The sequence below is a fragment of the Calypte anna genome, chromosome 3 (genome assembly GCF_003957555.1).
Source record: "Calypte anna isolate BGI_N300 chromosome 3, bCalAnn1_v1.p, whole genome shotgun sequence".
Lineage (NCBI taxonomy): Eukaryota > Metazoa > Chordata > Aves > Apodiformes > Trochilidae > Calypte > Calypte anna.
Window position 1 is genome coordinate 39449069 of NC_044246.1, and position 25831 is coordinate 39474899.

The window sequence follows — 25831 nt, forward strand, 5'->3', positions numbered from 1 at the left end:
TCATGGTCATAGACTGCTCTGTCCATGCACTGAGAAATAGGAAGCAAGGAAAATAAAGTTTATTTTCCCTGCTTTGCTGAAGAGGCCACTTGGTATCCAAAGATTTAAGTCAGTCCTGGCTATTTTTCCCGCAATCTATCTTCATGCAGAAAATCAAACGGTAAAGGAGTATTTTCAGAAATATTGACCTCTTCATACCATAAAACCAACTATAATCTCACTAATGCAGAAGATTTCAGGTTAAACTGTCCCTCTCAGTGTGAGTTTACAGCCAGCTTCAACAATATGACAGATCCTCTTACAGGAAAACGTGACCTTACTCTAGGAAGAGAAGCCGGATGAAAAAATTGGGAGTAACAATGTTAGAAGCAAAAGATGCTGCTTTGATTATCCCCACATTCACTACAAACAAGAGAAAAATCAAAACAAAAATAAGAAGCAAACGGAGAATGTTACAGAAGCTTAGAACGAAAAACTGGCAGGAAAATCTGGCACTGGTTTGCAGGATCCCAACAGTCAGCAGGAGAGGACAATACTTTCTAACTACAGTCACAGGTGAGACTTAAAAAATGTGCAAGCATCTTGGAGCAAAGTAATGAGTTACGAACTTGTTGCGAACTCTGTACTTCCTCTCTTTGTAGGTCTAAGACGGCTGTCAGGAAAAAAGGGCCTGAGTAAGGAGATATGATTTCTATGAAGATTAAACAGTAGATATTGTCAGCTTATTTAGATAACAATAGAAAACCCAAGGGCTCTTGAACAAGTCTGAACTTATAAAGATTTTAATGTATAAGCAGATTGTGTTTGCTAATTTAAAATACATTTTGACCATGCTTAATGACTGTCTTTTTGTAGTTTAAATGAACAGAAGTATTGTTTACTTCAATACAATTTAAAATAACAAACTCAGGGAGGGGATGGAAACAACTGCAGAAAATTACAAAATTCCTCCAGTTCGGAGGCTGTGTGTATCAAAACATTTGTCACTTTCAGATCGGTTTTTCGCCCACATTTTCAGTTTCTAGTAAAGAAATAAAGATGCTACATACCACTTGCTAACTAATAGAGGCCATGTATGAAATAAAGATACAGCAGTAGGCTCGTAGGTGGCTTTCCTTGTGCTTCCTCAACTTAGACATCATAAAGAATTAAAACAAAACAAAACATAGCTCTTGTCTCTATCTCTAAACAAGCTTAAAGAAAAGATTACAGGTATAAAATGTCTTTATTTCAGATCAAATTTAGGCTTTGCTCATTGAAATAAGCCAGCAAAATTGGATTTGTTTTAAGAATTTATAGCTCTATGAGTAGAATAAAATTAGAAAATAAATAAAAGAGATTGAAGAAACATCAGATTATAAGGTGCCTTACTGAATGACAGAAAAAAAAGGAATTAAATTAGCTGAATATTTATTACAGATTTTTAACGCAATTATGTAAGAATTTATCAGTCCAAAGATCATTTCTTTCTCAAAAACAATGGTGACAATAAAAGCAATTTTCCTCCACTTAGTAGGAGTTTGCTGAAAGGGCTGTATTTCATCATTTAACAGTTTGATTACTTTTTGGACTACTTCCTTTTTACCCTCATCTTTATGACTCACAGAGCTGGCCCTTAGTGAGCAAAAGTCATTTGAAACACTGATGTGCATTTGTCTATAGGATATTTCTGGGCAAAATTCCAGCGTTTCTTGGAAACATGCACTTTCCTCATCAGTGTATCACCCAAGATCTGACAGTTTTATTAAAGTGTCTTTTGCTTGATTTTTTTTTCCTTTTTTTTTTTTTTTTTCTTTGCTACCTTTGGTACGTGGGATGGCCTTTTGAATTTTCAGCAGCTGAGATCTGAAGCATGCTACAAAAGGATTTCAAGCTAACAACCCTTCTATTACTTGATCTTTTCTGTCACAGATTGGATCAGTCACTGTCCAATAAATGTAGCTGTTGTTCATGATATTATCTTCTTTTCAGTTTTACTTTTTTATTGAACTTTGTAGGAGATGATAATAATTGATGGACTTAGATGTGACGTGAGGGTAAAGCTTATGGTGAGGCCCAGCAGTGGATGTGTCTTGTTATGGCATCATATAAGTGACGCTATAGCTATCGGACTAACTTTTTAAAGTTTTTTGTTTTTTTTTTTCTGTGAAAGAAATTAACCCTCAGCATTTTCTCAAACTTCTTTGCAATCTCAAGACAAATTGTAGGAATGCTACAGAGCCCTGTTTAGGGAAAACAATGCTCAGGATAAACTCTCTAAGAAACAGAATATTTCCTTAGAAGCCTCAGAAGATGAGTATTTAATGTTTGGATTTCCTCAGCCTCTGCCATATCTGCTCCTTTCTATTCTTTCCTATTTTGTTCCTTCCCCTTTAGTAAATAACTTTTTTCTTTCTCATTTTCCTTATGTCATCAGATATCTTTCTAAAGTCTACTATTTCTTCTCGAAATCCCATTCAATTACCTGGGAATAAGATGGCGTGACTCTTAGAGCCACCTGGAGCCAAATCCATTCCTAAATGGATTTGGTCGGTCTGTAAAACAACAGTACAAATAACTGACCTATATATTAGTTATTCACACTGCACATAATTATAAATGCTTTAAATATAGGTAAAGTCAAGCTGTATGTTATTAATTGCATTTTGACCTATATAAACAATACATACAAATTATTTAGTGTTAAGCAGAAGTGAAGGATGCACAAACCTTTCTTAGCAATAGCATTGCTTTACTAATACCTAGAAGCACTTTAAGCTTTCCGGGAAAGGGTTATCTAATTTTGACACAGTATTTAGAGCAACAAAGCCAAATACCCTAGAAATTACTGTGGCACAAATAAATGCTTTTTATGACCTATGCACTTTTAAACTTCTTGAGTCCTGTACTTTGCAGTCTTGCAGCAATGCCATTGTTAGTTTAGTGTAAAGTTTGTTCATTAATACCATACTTAAGAGATGAATTAGCAAAAGGACATTTCCCCCGAGGAGGCAGCAAGTAAACAAAGGATTTGAAGAGGCAGCTGTGTGTGTTGCTTGTTGCATTAGTTAGGGGAAACTATGAGGAAATGCAAAGGTAATGCATGCAGAATGAGGACAAAATAGAACTGGTTTTGATCTCACAGTCATGTAATCCAGGAGAAACTGTGGAAATATATGTTTAAGAGCATCAGTCAGATGGGAAATAGAGAGGAGGTGTTCAGAGAGGAAGGAGAGAAGAAAGAAGAGCAGGAAAGGATGGAGACAATTTCTCTGTGAACATTGAAACTCCTCTTGAAGAAAGCTAGAGAACTTTTTTGTTGAGAGGAGGACATGTTACCATTTGCTAGCAGTTTTGCACTCATCTCTTGAACCAACAGTGGTATTCTTCACCCTGTGACAGAGGTACTCCCTAAGCCCTGCTGTTAGAGGAGGGAAGGAAAGAGAAAAAGATCATGTAGGAGATGCTCTCAGTTGTATGAGAGAAGACCCTTAAAACAACCAGCCAAATGTTGGGTCATTTGTTCTGTCAGAATGGCTGAAATTACCTGGGGAGACTTTATTATGTGTATGGTGGGAGGGCACCAGAGAAAAAGCTGTAACCTGCTACAGACGTGTAACAGTCTGAATCTTAAATGTGGCTGCAGCAATGCTTAGCTTAACTAAGTATAAAATTTACATTGAAGAAGTTACATCCAATAAAAGAAAAATAAGCTAAAAAAAAGAAAATGTCAAGAAGAGTAAACATAAATCACGTAATGAATTTCCTAAAAGTCTGATGTTTCCATCATATTCTTTTCATGCGTACTTAGAAAAGTTTATCACAGTATTCACATCTTTCTAATTAGATGGAACAAGCTAGATGATTAGAGCCGTGAAAGAAACATCAAAAGGTTCACACAACTTTTTATATAATTAGAAGGGAATTTTCATAACCCATAAAGGCAGGATTTAATTGTGTAATTTAACATACAATTTAAATATCAAGATCAAACTAGCAGGGCAAGTGACTTAATGGGATAAATGATATTAACATCTAGTGTCAAAGCTTAATTTAAACAACAGAATGTCTTCATTATGCAAAGGAGTCAAGCAAACGAATCACTCAAAGGGCCTTTTTTTCAACAAGCCCTTTTCCTATTGTTTCTTTGAAAACAATGAAATCAGCTGTGGAGCAGCAACATGCTGAGAGACTAGGAAAGCACGATTGGCTTTGTCCATCTGACCTCACTGTGACATTGTGGTGCAAGATCTTATAAAACAAGAGCCTCCTGCAGAGCTCACACAGAGGACCTTTTAAGAACTGGTTAATTTTACTTTTGTAGCTAATTAAATGGGAGGGGGCAGAGAGTGCATGAAATGTAAAAACCATTGGGTTGATGCTGCTGAGCTTTGTTGTTTTAAAAGTACCTGTAGAAGCGTTCATAATTTGTCACTTCTCACTAAACCCGAAGAGACAAACTAAGAGCATTCAGGATCCCCAGGATATGGCCTGCTCTTGTGTCCAGGACTCAGCAGCTGCACTTCTTAAAGGAACGGATTAGAAACTTATAAGCTTATTAGAGTGAAAGATGACATTCACCCACAACAGGACAGATGAAGAAGGGGAAAGTTCAAAAACATATACATTCATTCCTGGAAAATAAAGAATAGCCTTTAGGCCATGCTAGAGAAAATGTCAATGACTCTAAAGATACTCTATTGCTGTTGATGAGATTCACGATGGCAAAGGGCAAGCCAGGTAGAATAGTTCCCTCTTCAGTATGTGGCTAAGACTGCAAATGACACAGATCCATTTTAGCATGCACAAAAGCTGACAACTAACATCCTGACAACAGCCCCTGTCTCCAGAAATTACTCACCATAAACAGGTCCCGAGCACCTATGTCAACAGCTAACAGAAATGCTTTTTCAAATCTTTGATACCTGCAAGAGAAAGGCACATGTCACTTGCTGACTACAATTTAAGAGCCACATCAAGCCTTGTTAATGGGTAGATGAAGTTCCTCAAGTCTCATCAAAACTGATGCCAAATCTTCACTGGGAAAACTTCATACACTCATATTCAGATTGCAGAACTAGGAGGTAGGAGAGTGACTACCCTTAACCTTAGTTGTTTAAAACCTTCAGCAAGTGTTATGTTCAGCACTGAGTCCATCAGATCTAGTTGAATCTGAAGGGAGCCGAAGGTACTGTAAATCATAACAAATTGATCCTTTGAACAATACCAAACATAACATAGATAAATGCCACCTCCAATAAGACTAGCATAAACCTCAAAATGCCCTACAGAAAAAGCTAATTTCAAATCTCATAATACTTCAGAGGTCCTTGTAGAATTTTGCATTGAGTTTTGTCTTCAGTATAGCTCTCTGAAGCTGATAGTCCAGTCAATTTGTGCTAAACAGTCATGAATCCCCAGGGTCTCAAAAAGGTTTGCCTATTAATTCCCTCAGCCCCATATTAGCACAGACTCCTGAGAGTTTTCTGATGATCCTCTGGTGAAGAATGTTATGTCAATAAGGTAAAACAAAGGGAAAAAAGCACAAAATCCAAATGGCAAAATGACCTCTAAATGTGCTCTAGACAGTACCACATGCCTATCACCTAAAGATGCAGTAGAGTAGTAAGGGAGCAGTGCAGATGTGGAACTTCACCTTTACCATTTCCAGGAGGGCTGTGCCATGGCACATGGAGACCATTACTTTGCCAGGTTGAGAGCTTGCTGAACAACAGCTCCTTCTTTTTGTTATTATACAGACTGCCACCTCTTCCTACTCAGAGACCCTACATCATCTCCTGGCAATTACAGCAAGTACTTCCATGGGATGAAGATACTGTGAAAGTCTGCATATATCCTCGTTTGCAATCCTTGGGAACTTCACAGAAGCAGAAGGAAACAATCCATCCATCCATCCATCCATCTGAGAATATTTACAACATTGCAATGACAAATGCTAAACACAGTGAGAAATTCTGCACTGGACTAATACCTTATTTATACTAGATGTAGGTAACCACTATGTGACAGTCCATCTGTACTGAGAGAAAGTGATTCTACTTGTACATGTTTTCTTCTACTGAGTGTTCTAAACTGTTTAAAAATAACTACAAAAACAGATTTGGTGATTATTTTTAGATATGCAAAACAAAAAAGAATTTTGTTTCAGTTGTGAAGCAGAAGATTGATTCCTTATAGAATGATTTCTGTATTTTTCCCATTGTGGTAAAGTTTCCTCCTTTACAGCCATTACCATTTATAGCAGTAGATCAGTTGTAGATGCTTGAAGTTTAGGAAGGAGATAACTACTCTGCACCAACATGGAAAAAGCAGTGTGATTTCTCAGTGCCTGCCCAAAGAATTTTGTCCAACAACATCATGTGGATGCCAGTATTTATACAATTCTATACCTTGATGGTATCTTAGTGGCCAATGTTCTTCTTCAGGCCAGTGTGATCAGAGGGGAAGCATGGGAATCCTCCTTCCCCTCAGTGGGTGAAGGAGTCCCATAAGATGTCCTGTACTGTGGCTATGTCCCTGGCCAAAGCCTAAATTGTTTTCTGCATCTCTCTTGCTACAGCCTCATTGCTCTCTTCTCCTCTACAGAACACTTGGAATGATTCAGCAGATTGTGAGATAAAGCCAGCAAGGACTTTTCCTCAAGGAATAACATCCATGACGAGAAGGCATAATATGTTAGCTCAAGTAGAAAAGGAAATGCACTCTCCAGGTGAGGTTCCTAAGAGATGGAGTAGGGAATACTTTCCTCCCTAAAGCTAATAACCCTGCTGTGTCTTCCAAGCACTAATTTCCAGCCCTCCTCACGGAACCTGTTTGAGGGAGGAGACGAGATGAAGTTGCTTTAACCTCTTGAATGCTGGGGAACAGGCAGTGCACCACGATTTTATCATGCACATCTATGTATCTGAAGCTTATCAACACGCTTTCTATGAAGGATTTTCCATTAAAATACATTGTGTTGTAATGCTGCTTCTGAAGCTAAGCTTTAATTAAGACAAATAAGTACATGTTAAAATATGTGTAACTCAAAGAGCTATCATGTATATCTTTTTTCCAGAACATTTTTCAATTAGAGATTAAATATACATTCTTAGAGGGGAAATTGGAAACCAAACAGAAACTGGATCTACGACTAGTTAAAAAGAATGTCTGCTTCATTATTCTGTTTTTCCAAAATTTTAACTATGCAGACTATTTGAATGACATTTGCTTTAGCCAAGACAAAAATGCCTGCCACAAAAAATATAAAGTAACTTTTTCATTTGATTGAGCTGAAGAACAGAACATGGCATTAATGCTCTAGTTTTTCACAAATATTTCTTTTTTTTTTCTTTAATCAACATCACATAATTCAGTCTCATTATGGCCCCATTCATAAAACTGTGAAGTAAGCTCATTCTTTTCAGGTCTGTACTGAGGGGAAAAAAACAGGGGGAAAAAAAGACTATCCATGAAATGCATCTTTGCAGAACAAAAGAGATGGGAGTAACTATCACAGATACTTCATAAATTATTAGAAATGGAATTGCTTTAAAATAACTTTAAGGTTTCAAATAGGAGAGACATGTTTGCGTGGCTTAGAAAAACAGTACTGAATAACTCAAAAACATCCAGTTATTTTAAAACCACCCTTACTAGAAGATACTTGCTATTTTGAGTCTCTTTGGCATGGAAGTTGCGTTGGTTTTATTCTACAGAAGCAATTACAGAGAGTCCTGTGCAGCACGAGACAAGACATGGGACAAGACATGGGAAAACCTCTTGCTATTGCCAGCACACTTTACTTACACTTCATCAGCTCCTTAAACAAACCAAATAAACCCCAAGCAAAACACCTTCCCTTTGGTTCTTGTGCTACAAATGACAAGTTTGCTTTCTAAAATGGCATCTACAGGTTATTGGTCTTGCAGTGAATGTCTCCCTACCCCTCTCTCCACTTTGTTACCTATTTCTTGCTTCACAGTAACCCCACCAACCAAGACTTACATGTCTCTTCAAAAAGAGAGAAAAAAAACCTGCCTGTAAACCATGAAGTTCAGTCAACTTGTTTGGTCAAATACGACCTTCAAAATGAATACTCTCAAACTCTGATTAACTACATAGAACAGAAAAACATTGCCTTGCAATCTGTGTAGCACATATGACATTAAGTTCAGATTCTCATATAATACTACTGCTACATACACGTATGCAATCATTCTATGCATCCTAAAACAATTTTAGATGTGTATTGGTATGTCTGTTGTATGGACAAAGAAACAAAGGGCAAATGTGAGTGAGTTGACAAGAGTCATGAGTGTCAAGAATGGTAAGCCAGAGAAGAATCCAGACATTTTGAGAATGTGGCTTAACTGAACAGATGCCAGGAAGGCAATTTATTTTTATATAAAACATAAACAATAAAAAATATACTCTTATCTATTAACTTTCAGAGAGGCTATTCTTTTTACTGACATAAATAAAAAGGGAATCAAATGTCCAGAGATCCCTCCTGTTGGATGTTAGCAAAAGAGAGTGATCTTAAACACTGTAGAGGTGCAGGGATTACAGCCTATGGAGAAGAGAAAAGGAATCTCTCCAGAAAACATTTAGCTATAATATTAAAATATGTCACAACAAGTCCAGGAACCATAAAAAGAAATTATGTGAAGGGAGGAGGAAGGGAAGGTAGTGAGAACTCATGCAAGCAAGAGAGAAATATAGTGCAAAAAAAGGTGGAAACATTTCTTTAGGGACTAGTTACAACCAACAAGCCTTCTTAGACATGCCCATCAACCATGTAAGCATATTCCTTGTGTTGGGCTGATAAAGGAGGGATGCAGCAGGTTTTTTTTCCTTGTCTTCAATAAAGGTACACAACATTTAGAAAGTAATCTGCAGGGGAAGAGCACAAATAATGTTTATAAGGCAATCCTTTTTAATGGAAGACATTTCAGAGTCATCCTCATCTCACAGTCCAATCAAGGGTGATAGGCATTCAAAAAGTGAATATTAAATATGCACTGAGAGAACAGAACAGGAAAAAATGAATATTGAAATAATTTACATGTAATCAAACTACACTGAAATTAAGTTTTAATTGTTCAGTATTCTGTGATGCATATGCAGATTTTAAAGTATTCAGAATATCAATCAAGTGTTTACTTGCATCAAGCAATTGTATTTAAGCATACAAAACAGATGATGAAAATGTGTGCAATCAGCTACAGCTCCCAACATTTAGTGCAGGGTTTACACGATCACTTTTAATTCAGTTATTTCATTTAATATTTCAATTTAATAGCTCGTTCTTTCATTCAATTTCTAGGCATCTTGCCCATTTCTTAAACACAATAATAATAATTATTCATAAAAGGAGCTGTTTCCCTTAAGTTCTCATATCAGCAATTTTTGGAACAGAAATGGTTTTCACGCTTTTTTTTCCCTCAAAAAATGTTATTATCTGAAATATTTTCCTTTTGAATTAGGCAATATTAAAATAAAGAATCATGTCTGTAAAATGACTCTGCACCTCGTTTCAGTGGAATTATAAACCAGAATAATTAGAGATTATCAGGTTAAAGCATATAAAATGTGCGTCGGGAGGTTGCCAAGTGGTTGATGTCATTGGGACAGATAGGTTTTCAACCAATTGTTGAACAGTACTGATTTAGACATATAGCTGTATTTCAGAATACAGCTTCAGAGCCCATTTAAAACCCCTCGTCCCAGGTCTTGAAGTCTTACTTATTTCACATGAAAAATCCTGATGCGTAACAGAGTCAGGTACAGACGCTGTCACTTCATCGCATACTTTAACTTAAAACCCTTATATTCAATTGATCTTCAAGGAAATATTTTAAAGTAAAATTTCAGCAGATTCCAAAGACTTTGATCACTATGTAATCTTTCACCTGAAAAATAAGTCAAAGAAACACATGATTTGAGGGACTTGGTCTCATAACTTTTCCATTTACTTGATACTTTCATATTATTTTTTTGGATAACAAATTTGGAAAACAGGCTATCCTTGGTACTACTGATCTCCTTTGGCAAAAATCAGTTCAGTGCTGGGTATTAGTTTACTGCAGCTAGATTATTTCAACACCAATGCATGTGCAAAGGCATGCCAGAAGTTACATGTATAAGAATCAGAAAACCATAACTGCTGTTTTTCAAAAAGAAGCACTCTGTGAGCAGGGAAGAGTACTGTTGATTAGTTTCCTATCCTTCCTTCTACACAGGCCTCAGCACAGTAACTCCACCTGTTCCCTCTGTGCCCTGCCAACACAAGCTCTTTCTCCCAGCAGGGAATACTCAGCTCCCTCTCAACAATGGTTTGAGCAAGAGCCAACATAGACTGTGCTTGGTGTTCGTGCACGTCTCCATCACCAAAACATGTACCTGCTGAACTTCTGCTGCACCTTTTTGAGGTGGAGATGATTACCTGCATCTTGGTTAATCCTCACTGGTTGCTGATTTTCACAGAACTGGTAGGTATTTGTTTATTGCTGAGGCTACTACTCTCCGTAAAGTTGGTTGAGATTCTTTGGTAATTCTCAGAGTTAGCAGGGAACTGACAGAAGAATCAATGGGTGCATTGGTAATTTATGACCTCTGGCATGCTAGAGGTATTATTTTGCCAACCTTCTGCAACTCTGAGCTATTCTGAACAGGATCCACAAAACTCCGAGGGGGATCCACAGCCTTGTTGCCTCCTAAGATGTTCTTGTACTAAGTGATAAAGATCACACCAAAGGAGAAACAGCCACTGGGTCTGTATGTATGTGAGTCAAGGGGATAATCTTCTAAATTGTATTTTAGATGCAGAAGCTCTGAAGGTTGACCAGGTATAAGCTATACATCCCTTCAGGCCCAAATTTAGCAAAGCATTAATGTATGAGTTTATGACCTATAATTTTCTGTTGGCCCTAAATATAGGCATGTTAAGTGAAATGCTGGATTTGGGGCCTGATTGACTTGTTTAAAAATAAATCCCTTATGGAACCTTTTAAAGGTCATAAACAAACACATTGCAAGAAAAAGTGAGTAACAACATAAAAATTTCAAATGGGAACAAATATCTCAATTCACCCAAAATCTGTTACTTGAACTACATTGTCAAATTACATATCTCTGAGCTAAAGGAAGTCCATCTATAACTTTATAGATTGTTCAGCATAGTACCAAATGCCCTTCACATCAAAGAATACCCTCTGGTATGAAGGAAGGAAACAAACAAACTAACCAAATTAAAAAAATAGGAGGAAAGAGAAAGCTAATAAGGGAAGCCAGACAGTATGACTCCCTGGGCAGAGAAAGCCCTTGAGGGATTTGTAACTGGCTGTGAGTCTTGAAGATGCTTCCAAACTGCAAAAAAAAAGAAAAAAAAAAAATCTTACTACACGAATCCTATTTTCTAGGATAATATTCTGCTCTAGGAAACCTAAATGTATTCCTGTGTGAAATACTACAAATGACTCTAGTTTCAGTTTAAAATATGTACTTCTCAGAATAGACTATGTTCAAAGGAAAGCTGTTGCTTCTCAACTAAGTAGTTTAGTAAGAAGGCACCATTTGAACTTACAAAATACAGATTTAGTAAGAAATAGTCTAGATGTATGAAATGCTCTGGAAAATGGAGTAGTTTTAGCTATAAGAAAGCTTCCTCATTTATCTATTGATCTTTGCTAGATTAACTATAGAATAGCACCTGTTTAAAACTATAGACCTGTCTTCTGCATAAACCAAAGAATTATTAGTTACCAGATTCTGACTCTATGAACACTGATGTCACACACTTCCTGTGCAATGTTGGTTAATCACATTAGCCTGGAGTCCTGGAGAATGAGGTTAGCCACTGAGGAGGATGACTCTTAGAAGTAACGAGAATGTTTTTCTACTGTGTAGCATCATTCATTCATGTCTGTCAAGTGCTCCGAGTCTCAACAGTCAGTGCTATGAAAGTCTGAAGAACAACACTTTGTTACTATTCTAAACTATTACAAAAACTGAAACCATGATGGTTTGTTTCTTCTTAAACTAGATTCAGTCTTTTCTCTTCTGTAATGTGTACTTCCTTTGGATTTCCCACACTCTGTAGTTCCCTTTTTCACACTAATTTTCCTTCAGAAGAATGTTTTGGATTGTCATAGCAATATTTCCCTACCCTGCAATTCTATCATAGTGGGTTCGGGTCTCTCTAAGCTGCGATGAACACCCACCTAGACAACCTAGCCTCCCCCTATCCCCAAACTCTCTGTTCCCCTAACCTTTTACTACTTAGCAACTTCTCGGTAGTCTATTTTTATCTTAAAATACAGACACTCTCCAACACACTCTTCAAAGTACTCTGGGGCTAAGAACAGATGTTAATTAAAAATGCTGATAAGAGTGAGTGACACCTGTTGTTTCACATTTATTTTACTCAACCCTGTCTGTTAAATCCTAGTCTTTATTCCAGCAATTCACCTCTGCTTTTCTTCTTTTCCAGCTTTATTCCTCTCACTCTGGTGATCATGTAAACTCAACAATATGTCTTCAAAGCTCGATTTTATTGAGCAAACATATCAGCATGTCTACACACTAAAGACAGCTCTGTAACAGCAGCCCAGTATCATTGCTATGGTTAAGGATGAGTTGCTGCCTCTATAATAAATCCCTATTGTATATGTAGTGATATCTCTGCTATTTCAAACCACAGGAGATGGAAATTTGGTATTAAAGTTAAGATGAGCAGGCCCTTTTCCTCCCTGACTTTCCATGAGGTATAGGGCCAATTCTCCCTCAAGCCTGACATTGGATAAGATGCATATTTTTAGTGCAAAGACTTCTCAGAGAAAATATACTAGTTCAGCATTTTCTAAACCTGGCTGCCTAAAGATAAATATCTGATTACAAAGTCATGGTGCAGGGCCACTACTTGTTGAGTTACAGGCCCATTACAGTATATTTAATTTTTATATACAGATTTGTCAATAATCTATATTATTTCTTCATTATAAAATAATGAATAAAATAATTATAAATATAAAATAATACCGTGGTAATGCTCACAAAATTCCCTCACAAAAGAACATCATTACAGCAAATACAGCCACAGGAAAGCCAGCCAAGAAATTCTTGCGAACTTTGCTCATATGAATTTTGGCCCATTTTTGAGGGAGCAAACCCAAACCTAACGAGTATTCTTTGTTATTTCTGCACAGTGTCAGCTATAAGGACAAAAAACTAAGAATGATCATTTCCTCAGACCCAAGGTACACCTAACCAACACCTTGCCAACAGCTAGGTATCTAGGAAAGAATATAAGAACAGGGCAAGCATATAGTGATACTTCCCTAAGTAGTCGCCCAGTCTGACAATTTGTGGTTCAGGGATTCGCTAAGGAAGTGGTGGTTTCTTTGTTGATATTTGTCAGTGAATTTCTCTTCCCTAAACCTTGCCTTTAAACTCATATAAAATTTTATCATTGAAACATCCTGTAGTAAGGAGCTTCATATTTTAATTATATGTTACAGGAAGGATGACTGTATTTGGAAACTGTCAGGTGCTGGTTTCACTTGATGACCCCTAGTTTTTGTATTAGAAGCAGCAGTGAGCAGTCATTTACTCTCCTCCTTCTCTTTAAAACAGTTTCATAGATCTCTATCTCAGTTGCCTCTTCTTTAAGTTGAAGTTCTAGTCTATTTAGACACTCATTTCATTAAAGCTGTTTCATGCCTTTAATCATCCTTTCTGTCCTTCTTAAAGCTTTTTAGTTCTACTATATCCTTTTGCAGCTTATGGGACTCAAAATCATTCTTCCAGAATATTGGTGAGCTTTGACTCCATCATTCTGTACTTGTAGTTATGAGTAACTTCCCACCGTGTGCTTCACTTTGAATTTATTTTCATTTAACTTCATCTTCAATTTTGACTTTATGTCACTGAGTCCTCTGAGGCCCTTTTGCTGTTCTTCACAGCAGGCCCTGTCTTTACTAATCTTAATAAGTTGGTATCATTAGCAAATGCTGGCACCTTATTATTTTCTCCTTTACAAGGCTACTTATGAGTACAGAGTTTCTATACTTATAATTTCTGCTGCTGACCTCCATTGACAATTGTCCATTTACTCTTACTCTTTTTCTTACCTTTTATTTAATTACTAATCTATGAAAGGAGACCTTCCCTCCTATGCTGTGGTAGCTTAGTTTCTTTAAGACATTTTGGTGTGAGATCTTCCAAAAACATCTTTGGTGCTCAGACTTTCACCAGTAGTTCCTGGGTATCCATTACTGACATCCTTGCTGACATCAAAGAACTCAGTGTTTTGAGACATGACTTGCCTTTACAGAAATCCTTCTCACTGTCCTTCAACAGAATATATTTTTCTGACTGTCCACAATTTTTTTAACATGCTTTCAACTCATTTCACTAGTACAGAGGTTGGACTTAGAGGGCTGAAGATCTTCAAAGTCACTGCAAACTGTTCTGAAAACTGACATCATGCTTACCATGTTCCTGTCCTCAGGTTCTATAGACATTCTAAATAAGAGGCTACAGACCACAATACTGAACCATACTTCAGCAATTTTATGCTTGAATACCTTTAGAAATTCTGGATGAACCATCATATATTACTGTTTATCTCTCTATCGTATCTACTGATACTTCAACACTTACCAGTGTAAACTAAGAAACATCCTGTCCAACTGGACAAATTTTTTTTTTAAGATATCTGCAAGCCTATTTGCTTTTTGAGTCTTTCTAGAAATCTTTCTTCATATATTGTTGCTACTCTTTGTGCCTCTCCTCTCCTATTACAGAAATCATATCTGAGCATCTAAGATCTTTCTGTTAACTGGCCAGTAATAATGTGATAAAGGAACTAGACATTTACAGTGCAAATCATTCCATTTATCTTCAAACAGCTCACCTTTACATGGCTAATTAAAGCTAGTCAGGTAGGTTCCCCTCATGGGTAATTGATAGGGATAGGCACTGACATTTGATTCTTCATGCTTATCTTAAGACATCTCCCTTCAATGGGATTACTCAGCCTTTGGGTGCCCAGATTTTTATACTAACTACTGAGAAAGCCCAGATGAGCTTGTAGGACTTCTACATTAAGTCAGGAGAGGTGAGGTGCAACCCCAAGACACTACATCCAGTTATTGAACAATTGACTATTGCTGACCTTTATCCTTTATTTTACTTATGGTATTCTTTCCTTAGCAGGCTCTTCTGAAGAACCATAAAAAGGAGCTGCCTGACTGTTCAGCTAGCTCTTCCTGAAGGGTACTGGATGGAAGTGGGAGAAAAGTCAGAAAAAGAAAGCTCTTTAGGGACGAAAACAAACAATTTTTTTGCCCGTAACAAATGGATTAATGATTGCCAAGCCATGTTCAGTTCTGTGCTGATGAGCTGAAGACAGAATATTGTCATATGGTCCATATACAGAGAAGTGCAGTGTAATGGTAGGGCCCAGGAAGACACTGAGGATGAACAGATTAAAAATATCTTGGTAAAGATACTTGGTAAAGACTGCAAGAGAAAAAACAAAACAAAACCCAACATCCTGACTTTAGGTTCTCGTTCAGGATATCAGGAAGAGATTTTTGAGAGTAAATCCAGAAGTAAATACCTTTAGTGACTGGGTAGAGTTGATGGGGAGGGAGTAACCAATGACCTCCAAAGAAAAATTGAAGCTGACTTATTGTAGCTGCACAAGGGTGGAGATGTGGTGTTTAGAACTTATTTTTGAGTTTTTCCATTACTATAGTATATTTGCATTATTTCTGCACTTGATGGATGCCCAAAGCTGCTCAGATCCCAGGGGAATTGCACAGCTGGCACAGCAGGAAAAAGCCACCTTATGAGGGCAGATTATCAGTTACACAACAAAACAAAACAATGGTCTCTGAGTGGGCTCAGCTTCTAAAAGTAGCAATATCAAAGTCAGATTAACCAGCATGTGGGAATAGCCTTGGCACAAAGAACATTAGTCCAGCATAGCAATTCTGTGTTTGCTTTTTCTAGTGCAGTCCCATGGGTGGGGAAGTAGCAGAGAACTGGAGGACTTGTGACACTCTGGGCCACCAAAAAACCATGTTGGTGGCTGTGGAAAATGGCTCCACAGTACATTAGCTCTGGGACTGCTTTAAGCATGTGAGAGGGGTGATTTTTCCCATGCTCCAAGCAATGTCTCCCATTAGGTCCAGCAGAAAATCTTGCCCAAATTTCTGACAAGAGATTTCTTGGACTTTATCTTCATGGGATTTTATCCTCAAGAAATTATGTCATGTCATTCGTTTTCCCCTCCCCCCCCCCAGTATTTTGCTCAATACTTCTTACATTGTAACCACCATTAGAGAGTTAAATCCTGGAGCCATTCTTGTGGCATCAAAGCATCTGACTGAAATGGAAAATTGTTGTGGAGCTGGTTCAAGGAAAAAATCATTAGCAACATAGGACTGAAGCAAAGATATTCTAAACTTTTCCTGAGATACTATCCTCTTTAACTGCAAAAATAATCTAGTTCCATTAAATAGGTGTCTTTATTTCTTGCTTCTAAAACAGGTCAAGAAGCATGACCAGGGGAATCTTTTCATGTGCAGTTCCATCATAGCAATTGAAATTCTCATTTATCAATGTCATGGTAATATGAAAACCTTTGGTTTTGATCGTTTTCACAAGATGACAAAAAATGACTCTTCAAAGTCCTCTCCAGAAGGTGCTACTTTAGTTAGAATGCTACTACTGAACTTACTCCCATAGAGATGAATTCTGTTCATGTGGCCACCATAGAGAACCTGGCTGACAACAGTGGTCATTTTATCTGAAGGCATAATTTAATGCCTAATAGGTTACCTTACAAATATAAAAGACATTGTTAGTCCTGAATCATGTCATCATTAATGTTTATACATATTTTGCAACACACTGTACCAATATAATTATAGATTCTACTTTTAGGGTGCTCTTAAAAAGGATCATAAAAGCTCTTTGCTCACTCTGTCCCTCAGTTCCACACAGCTGGCAGTAGATGGGATTGGGAACTATTCCTATGGAGCTAAGGCATTTTCTCACCTTTGATTTTGAGTCCTATTTAGGATGGAATACTCACAGTGAATATCTACTTTGCAGATTGCAGTGTAGTGATACAGGAACCTGCTTACCTAGAGGTAGTTAGTACTGCATAAGTGATGTACCTGCAGGGCAAAAGAGCTTCATTTTCACTTTTCAAAGGCTGTCTTGGACTTAAGTGGTAACTGACTGTGTCAAGGCATCATGTCAGGTAGTGCAGCAGTACACTCCAGAACACTTGAATAGTGAAGTGATTCATAAAAATCAGTACTGGCTGGAAGCAGATCTCCCCTGATGCTAATGACCATCAACTTTCTCATCTCTTTTATGAGTGTTTGTTTACAGAGGAGCTCTATCAAGTTCTGCATGTACAGGCAATACCACCTTGTGAATGTGCTGCCCAACATGTAGCAAAATTTTTCTTCGCATTCAACCAGTAGCATCTTACATTGAACACTGTGAAGGGAACACAAAACTTCTGAGATCTGCAAAGGTAACAATAAAAACATGGTGGAGGTTTTCACTTTTGGATTCAGACAGAGGAGAATCTTTCATTAACCCAACCAAAATTCTACCAGTGAATGTGATCAGAGATGCATTTTGCTCTTGAAAGAAGCAAATACACTGTTGTTTACAACATAGCTTTGTGGGGAAACATATGAACTATGGAAAAAAAATTACATTTTCCTAATAGAATTATCAGATGGAAAAGTCCAAATGATTTTGAATCTTAGTGGTTTTCCATGTTAAAAAAAAAAATCAAAAAGATTCTAATGCATATTCACAAAACCAGAATTTCAAAGGAGGAAAGGGCACTGCAGAAACACAGAGCTGTGGCTGCATTCTAATTCAACAACTCAGACTTTATTTTCCAGCCCAGCCTTTACCTTCAGCTCATGCTGTGTTATTTTCTCACTGTCTGAGACAGAAAAACTTGTGCAAAACAGAGCAGGCATGTGTTTGTGCCCATGCATGTGTGTCAAACAAGCAAGATAATTTCATGCATTAGAAAATATGACAAGGACAATTTACAACTGCTGGATCAGAGTGAAGCAAAGCCATGAGTCAGAGATGCTGTAGTTAACAAGTGAAGAAGTATTCCATCCCATTCCATGTTCTGTACACGGCTAGATGAGGCTGTTATACAGAGGCAGGAGGTTGTGCAGCCACTCCTGCATTACACAAATACACTTAGTAAGCAGTGCTCAGCAGAAAGGGTGGGGGCAGGAAGGTTACAGCTACCCAAGGCTTCCTAATAAATCCACCTCTGCTCAGTATTTTACATAATGATATAATGCATTGTATTATTATAAGCAGTGACATCACAATAAAGTACCAGAGTGCTACTCAAGTGGCGAGGAACACCTAAGATATATTTCTATACTTGTAATTCAGTTCCTGTATTTTTTAATTACAGATAAGAATTTAAAGTTAAAATAATTATTCATTCCATAAATACTGTTGGAATGGATCCCTGGCATATTATTAAGAGGCCTTTAATTTTAATTTTTTATATTGATGTACCCCATATTCTACATTCAGGGCCTACACCTGCAAAGATCTGAGCTTCTATTTTTGTGGAAGCCAAAGATGTTGCATTGTATGCAACTTTAAGAACTTAGCTTTAACAACAATGGGTACAAATAACAAGGCGATGCCAAATATGTCGCATGGCATTTTTCTTCCCTCTAGTAGTGACCCATTTCAATCATGCTGTCAGTGTTCCTTGTGTGATCTCAGGTTGCAGCATCATTTTCTAACCTATATTTGCAATACTGCAAGTAATGATGGAGCATCTTCTTTCTAAAAATGCCTGATACCTAAAGGAAGGACGCTACCGTCACAGCATTCAGCATTTTCTAGAAACTGATCTCCTTGATGGTAGAAAAATAGTTAGCCTTCAATCTCACTGATAAAGTGAAAATGGATGTCTCCAGTTATTTGCAACTGGATATACAATCCTTCAGCCTACAGTAAAGATTAAAATCACTGGCACATGATTATTACTAGGTGAGGATAGCCTTTCTGAAAAGGTAACTGTATTTCTCAATTCTGGTAAATGCAGACACTCACATCTTAAAAAGTACAATGACTGGCACCTTTTTGGCAGGCTCAGCAGGCAGGTCAAAGATTGTCTCAGCATGTAGAATGAATTATTCCTCTCCCGAAAGTGGGTCCTTCTAGAAAAGGCTTAAGGCAGATTGGTGGGGCATTCAAAGGAAGCTGGAGAGGGGGTTGAAAACATTTGTTTATATGAACATTTTTCAGATTTAGATCTAGAAGCATTTATGTGTTTTAATCTTGTATGAAAGACTCCACCCTTCCCTGTCCATCATCCCTTACATGTTTGGTGTCCCCTGTAGCCCACCACACACATCCCCACTTTCTTCTCCCCACTGTACTTCCACTCTGCCCTTTTGCAGGACACTCTATGTCCCCATCCCTGCCCCATCCCTTCATCCCCAATTTCTTGTCTCATGCTTCTCCTTCCCTACTCTTCCAACCCCACTTCTGAATTTCTCCCTGTGTGTTCCAGCTCCTTTTACTCTAGATTTGCCTTCTGCACATCTGCTGCTTTCTTCCTCTGAAGACCAAAGGAAATTCAGAAGGCCTTACTCTATTCTAATAAATATTTTTTGAATATCAGCCATATAGTGCACATAAACTAGGAAGCACTATGTGTCCTCCACTTCTTGATGCAACAGGGTACACAGCGATCACTTTGCTTTTGTCTCATCATGCTCACAAGACAGAAACAAACATCCTCTGGTGCTGCATCAAGTTGGTGCTGACAGTTCACAGAGCATCTGCATTCAAGTCTTCTTGTTTGGTCATGCAGACACATCTGCGGTAACATAAATACACTCTGAAGAGATTCATTAACTATTTGTACCTAGCTTGCAAGTATTTAGTGCTAAATGAATAAAGGTAAAGAAGCGAATAAATCAAATAACAAAGCTGGAGACAGAGAGCATATAACTGACTTAAAATAAAGCCTTGCCATCTCTAATAAACTAATAAAGGTGGGAGGGCTACTCCATATTTAGTGTCCTCAAGGGCATAATTTGGTGACCTGAAAAGGCAAGAGCAAAATTTTCTCCTCTCTTTTTTTCCTGTTCTGAACATGCACTTGTAAATGCAGGCTGGCAGCAGTGGCTTGCCTTGCTGGCTCCTCACAAGCAAATTTAATAGCAGTGGTTGCACCTTTTGCATGCCTAAAGGACTCAGTGAGCATTGTGTCTCCTTATGATTCTCCTAGACATTGCATTGCACCTGGATGGCATTCTGTCATCCAAAACCACCATTTACCATTCCTCCAGCAAATCTGTAGCACTCTTTGTTTAGCCTACATTCAAATCATTCTAAATCACTTAAGAAAACATCTAAAAGGAAATAAACACCAATTAAGGCACAGACGCTTTAATACAATAAAGATCAGCTCTGGACATAGTTCCCTTGCTTTCTATCAGATCAATCTTCCATTTCTGAACATTTCATTTTGTACTTAGATTATGTCTTCTCAGATAAGCTTTAAGCACTACCATCTGTTCTGCAGCAATCACATGATCCTATCGCTTTGATTCAGCTAAATATAAATCCCTTTGACAATAGGGAAACAGCAAAACAACACTTGTGTCCCCAAAACTGCCATAACAGTAGATTGCTCAAGGGTTGCTTCATAGTGGAGGCAAAAGACACAGGCAGACTCTCCTACACACCTCCTGCCTGTGCCCCACGCTGTCCAGGCAGCGTTCTGACACTGAAGCTTCTTGTCTGCTAGAGAGATTGAGTCAGTGTTTCAGCTGTGTTCAGCAGCCCCAAGGGCTGAAAGCTCAGCCAGGGCCCCATGCCTCTGCATGCCTGCTAGCACTTGGAAGCAAATCCTGAGTCAGAGGGAATACACCTTTCTCTTGAAGATGTAAAAGTACTACAGTCACACCTCTCAGCAATCTCTGCAGCGTTCTTTCCACATCTGGCCTCTGCAGGCAACTGGCCCACAGCCACCACCGTTGGCCACTGTAGCAACAGCTCTTCCCTGCTGGTTTCTAGGAGAAAGGCAAAAGCAGAGCTTGTATCTGCTACTGCAGCCACATCTGTTAAAAAAAATCCTGTGAAAGGCTGGGGCATATTATGCAGATATTTGGAGCATTCTTCTACTTAGAATAATTAATAATAACATGGAATGGACCTTTTTACCAGAAAGTTGATCCTACTCAGATTCAAAATGCAGAAGACAGTATAAAATATTTCTCTTTAAGATCTGGAAGAAGTACAGGCTGTACTGTCAAAGTAAATTGCAGTTCCTAGCTTTGCATATGCAGACAATGTATATAATCTGGATGGATGGCCATAAAGGGGTGCATTGCAGGTCTTCTCACTATGTCCAACTACACTGCTCTTCAACAAGGCATTACTGTATTATTCAGAAGGCAATTTCTCCTTATTTTCACCCACTGGATAATTCTCAGAGGAAATGTTCCAGCTGTATTTATGGCTAACACATCAACAAGTTAAGCGGCTGTATATTGGTATTTATAACTGATGAAAATTTAGGCTATTCATTTCTCATGAAGGAAAAATGCAGCAATAAACCAATGCAGTCTGAGTTCTAGCTGAATTTGGGATTATGACTTTTCTAATGTCATACAATTTATAGATAAATGCAACATTTAATTTCCTCTTATTTTAATATCACTGAAAATTCACTAGAAATTACTGGAACGTAAACTTCTATGTCAGAACTCTGATATGAGAATAACAAAACACTCAGGTGCAAAGGCAAAAATGTCTTGAATCACATACCCTTCATTTTCATTTTAGCATCCACTTAAACCCTGTATTTTCTTCAAGTTTGTGAGCTGCTACAACAGCTAATCTGCAAGCAGTTGGTGAAATCTTGCAGAAGCATGCTGTCTTTTCTCTATCAAGCTAAAAGGGAAAGGCTGATTCATTTTAAGTGTATTGATGATAGAAGAGCTCTGAATAGCATTTTATCTGCAATGCTGTACTTGAAAGGAATGAAGTGCAAGTAAAACAAACAGTATCACTGAATGCATTTTTTTCAGGGGTGGTCCTCTTGAAAAATGTTAGCCACATTAAAGCAGGTAGTTATTGAAATATGCAATTAATTTTAAGTTGATAGAAGCTGAAACTGTCATTCACCTGAGCAGGTGGTGGAAGAACCTTCTTGCATATCTGCTGATTGGGTCCCTGTACTCCAGCACTGTTGTATCCAAGAGGGGTCTTGTTGGAGCATAAAAGGTTCCAAGGCTTGCCTCGAGCTGTGCTGTGGAGTTCAAACGCAGCAGTAATGAAACAAGTGAAACCATTTGAATTACAACAGGTTGTTCGTGTTTGCAGTCAGTCAAAGCCCTCAGACACTGATGAAATGTAATGTTGTTGTAGGACAGATGAAATTAAAATATGACATATTGTACAAACACAAATGTGCATATAAACTTTCACTTTGAGGCAGAGTTGACAATGACTTTGAGCAACAAAAGCTGTCAAAAGTATGGAGAAGTCTATAACACATCCAGTTCTCACTAGCAGCATGCAATTAAAACTGACTCATGAGAATAATACAGTTTAAGCAAGTTTGTCCAGTAGAGATCAACTCTCAATTAGCTCAAATCATCTTTGTCCTCTAAGGCAAACAACAAGGAATTTCAGGTTTTCAGGGATTAATGTGTTAGGTCAGCAGGTGACAGAACCCTTCTTGTGATGCCCTTGAGGTCTAAGGAACCTCTTTCAGCCCACAGTTCTTTAAAAACTTTAAACAAAAGGGTCTAGAAACCCTATGGGTTTGATCCCCCTACAGCATGAAGTGGTGGGAAACAGGATAACCTTCCTTGTAATCAATAAAACAAAGACTTTTGTTACAGAAGTTCTCTCTGCTTCAAATACTTTCTATATGTCTGCTATATGTCACAGCTGGAGCTCTATGGCATTTTTCTACATATTTTTAATACAAAATTATAAATAACACAATAAAATACACAGTATTCATTTGTGTCCCACATGCTTAGATGAAAGGAAATTTAGATGATCAATAATATTTCTGTTATGTGACTTCTGCTTGAGAGTTAATGTAGTCCAATTTTTTATGGGCAGAACAGGGAGATTGTGCTATATATTTGCTACACACATTCTCTTGTCAGAGTGAATGTGCAAAATGGTACTGCTAATCAGAAATTTGTGGGGGCTTTAAAAGCACAATATAACTGAATGTCTCCTCAGGCAGACAAAATTTCATTGAGTTGCTGTTGTTAACATTTGTTTAAACTAGCCAGTACTGTATTTAGTGATATTGATCTGTATTTCCAAGCATAGCTATATACATTTTATTAGGCTTGATAGCACTAAATGTGCTAATAGTACCGTGTTAGGAACACAGGCAAACTGCTGGTAAATTAGGTTTTGCATTATCTTAAATCTAGACAGTAAGCTAAGTTGAACTTTGAAGTTATTTTTTTCAAAACAGCAGTCAATTTAGATTAAAATTGAATACAGAGTATCTTTGCAAAAACAAGCTATAGTCTCTTGCCATTGCTGTTTTTCTGACAGCATGTTTTGTACTTCTGAAATATTTCAATGTACACAGAATACAAGTAAATACTAGCACAGTTATAGATTCATTAGATAGCCCAGCTTGATGTAGAAGGCAGAATAAAGATCTGAAAGATAACTGCCCTGTCGCTATAAATAAAAGGCCCCACTGGGTTTTGCTAATAAAAAAGAAAAGAAATTACCATGCCAAATTTGTAGGATTCATATAGAATAACTCCTAGGCAGAATGAAATTCCATCTGCTGTAAACAGTTTTTAGGGAGCTTCATGGGGAGAAACACACAGACATCTATTTATAATGTGCATATTTTTATAAGAGTTTGGAAACCAGCCCTTTTCCTGTGTCCTTTTAAAAACATGTTTTATTTAGAATTGATACACTATGTTTGCAGAGATATTTAAAAAATCAGATCCCCAAAACGGCATAGTTGATGGCTTGGCAGCAATATAGGACACCTTGCAGTTTTTCTATCATCAAACACGCCAGAATCCTAAGTGTTCTTTTTTTCCATAGAAGATGCCTGGTCCCCAGCTGTCTGCACACCAGACTGGAGGATAACACCTTCACTAAATCAAGGCACTTGAAATCATGAAGTCTGTTGAGCTTCAAGATACACAGCAAATCAGAGGAAGGCATCACACCAGGCTTCAGCAGAGACGAGGCTGAACTTAAAATTCGTAATTTCTTGTGAGGGAACTCAGCTACTACTGCAGGGAGCCAGAAAATTACATTGAGGACAAATGCTATAATCCTAAAGGAGGCAGCAGAGGATAGTGTATTCAAAGCCTTTGGATCTTGTAATGAAAGAATGACCCTTCAAAAGCACCTTAAAACCCGTGCTGAAATCTCTTGCCCCCATAGCAGGAAAACATCCCTCCTCAAGTTGGGGCTGTCTCAGTATGAATACATAACAAGCATTTTAATCCTATATGACCTAATGGTACCCTGTAACATAAGCTAAGTTTATGTAATGAAATAAAGTTACAGCACATGAAAGATAGTGCTATATATATTAAGTCATGCCTATACCATATATATATTAAAAGATGCATTGTTTAGTATCACTATTGATACAAATGAACTAAAATGCAATCAACACATTGATGGAGATTTCATTGAAATTACTTGCATACAAATGACATTTGATCATTAAGTACCATAATCTGGTTGACTGCCTGGATTCTCACTATTGTATTCTTTACAAAAGTCAATAAATATAGTGTCATAATCCATGTATGAATTACGAAGACACCATAAAAATACACTAAAAATATAATCAGTCCCTTACCTTCTCTTTCTGGTGTAAGCTTTTGTTTAAGAAGGTGATTGACGATGGCACTTAAGCATATGTAACACTGACGACCCATTGTGTTCCAGTTCATGGTGTTCAGGACATTAATTGCCTCATGTATCTCATCGTAACGAATGTACTGATGGATGATCTCCACAAGGCCCAGCTGTCCTTTTGTGACCACACCTTTTACAGGAAATATCAAAACCAAGGATAGTGTTATGAATATGTAAACCAGTGGCTGAACACTTTAAAGTACAAAGTAATTGCTCTTGGTTAAAATTTGGAAGCTTAAGTTAATGGGTTTGATTTTTCAATTTTTATCTGAGATAGCTCCTTATTATCTAGGTATATTTAAACTGAGAGTGCTCTGGAGAGCAGGAAAAAAACATCGATGAACTTCATACAAGGAGTTTGAGTGAATGTGGCCAATATCTACTAGTGACAACATCATATAATGAAGTTTGGACATGGAAGAAAAAGCTTAGAAGTTTCTCATTATTAGATTTGACAAAATAATTCATGTTCCTAGTACATCCCTCCTTTAGGGAAATTCTGCTGGACAACACTATAAAACAGCATTTGTCTCACAGAAACACAGAACTTCACAGAAGCTCAAACATCAAAGCAGCAGTTACTTGTTTACTTTCCATATTGCAATTGCTCTAGAACTTACTTCTAGCTTGGCAAAACTTTCTAAGTGAAATATTTCTTCTGCAAGGAAATATCATGAAAGATACCACATTTAGGAACTTCAGAATTACAGTTACATGTGAACCAAGAACATGCTTGCCAAAAGGGAAAAACCCAAGCAACACATTGCTCACTCCATGAGAACACAATTTATCTACAGCACTCCATCTCTGAAAAGTAGAAATTAGAAGACATAGATTTTCTTGGCTTGCAGAACTCAGCTTCTGATCA

At 37.6% G+C, this 25831-nt stretch overlaps 1 protein-coding gene across 1 annotated transcript in view; it reads right to left on the reverse strand.

Moving 5' to 3' along the window:
* WDPCP (WD repeat containing planar cell polarity effector) overlaps positions 1–25831 on the reverse strand; it is a 153477-nt gene that overhangs the window by 44053 nt on the left and 83593 nt on the right. The window contains 3 exon segments of the mRNA XM_030447531.1: positions 4841–4904; positions 22210–22333; positions 24905–25093. Of these exon segments, the coding sequence (XP_030303391.1) occupies positions 4841–4904; positions 22210–22333; positions 24905–25093 (377 nt within the window).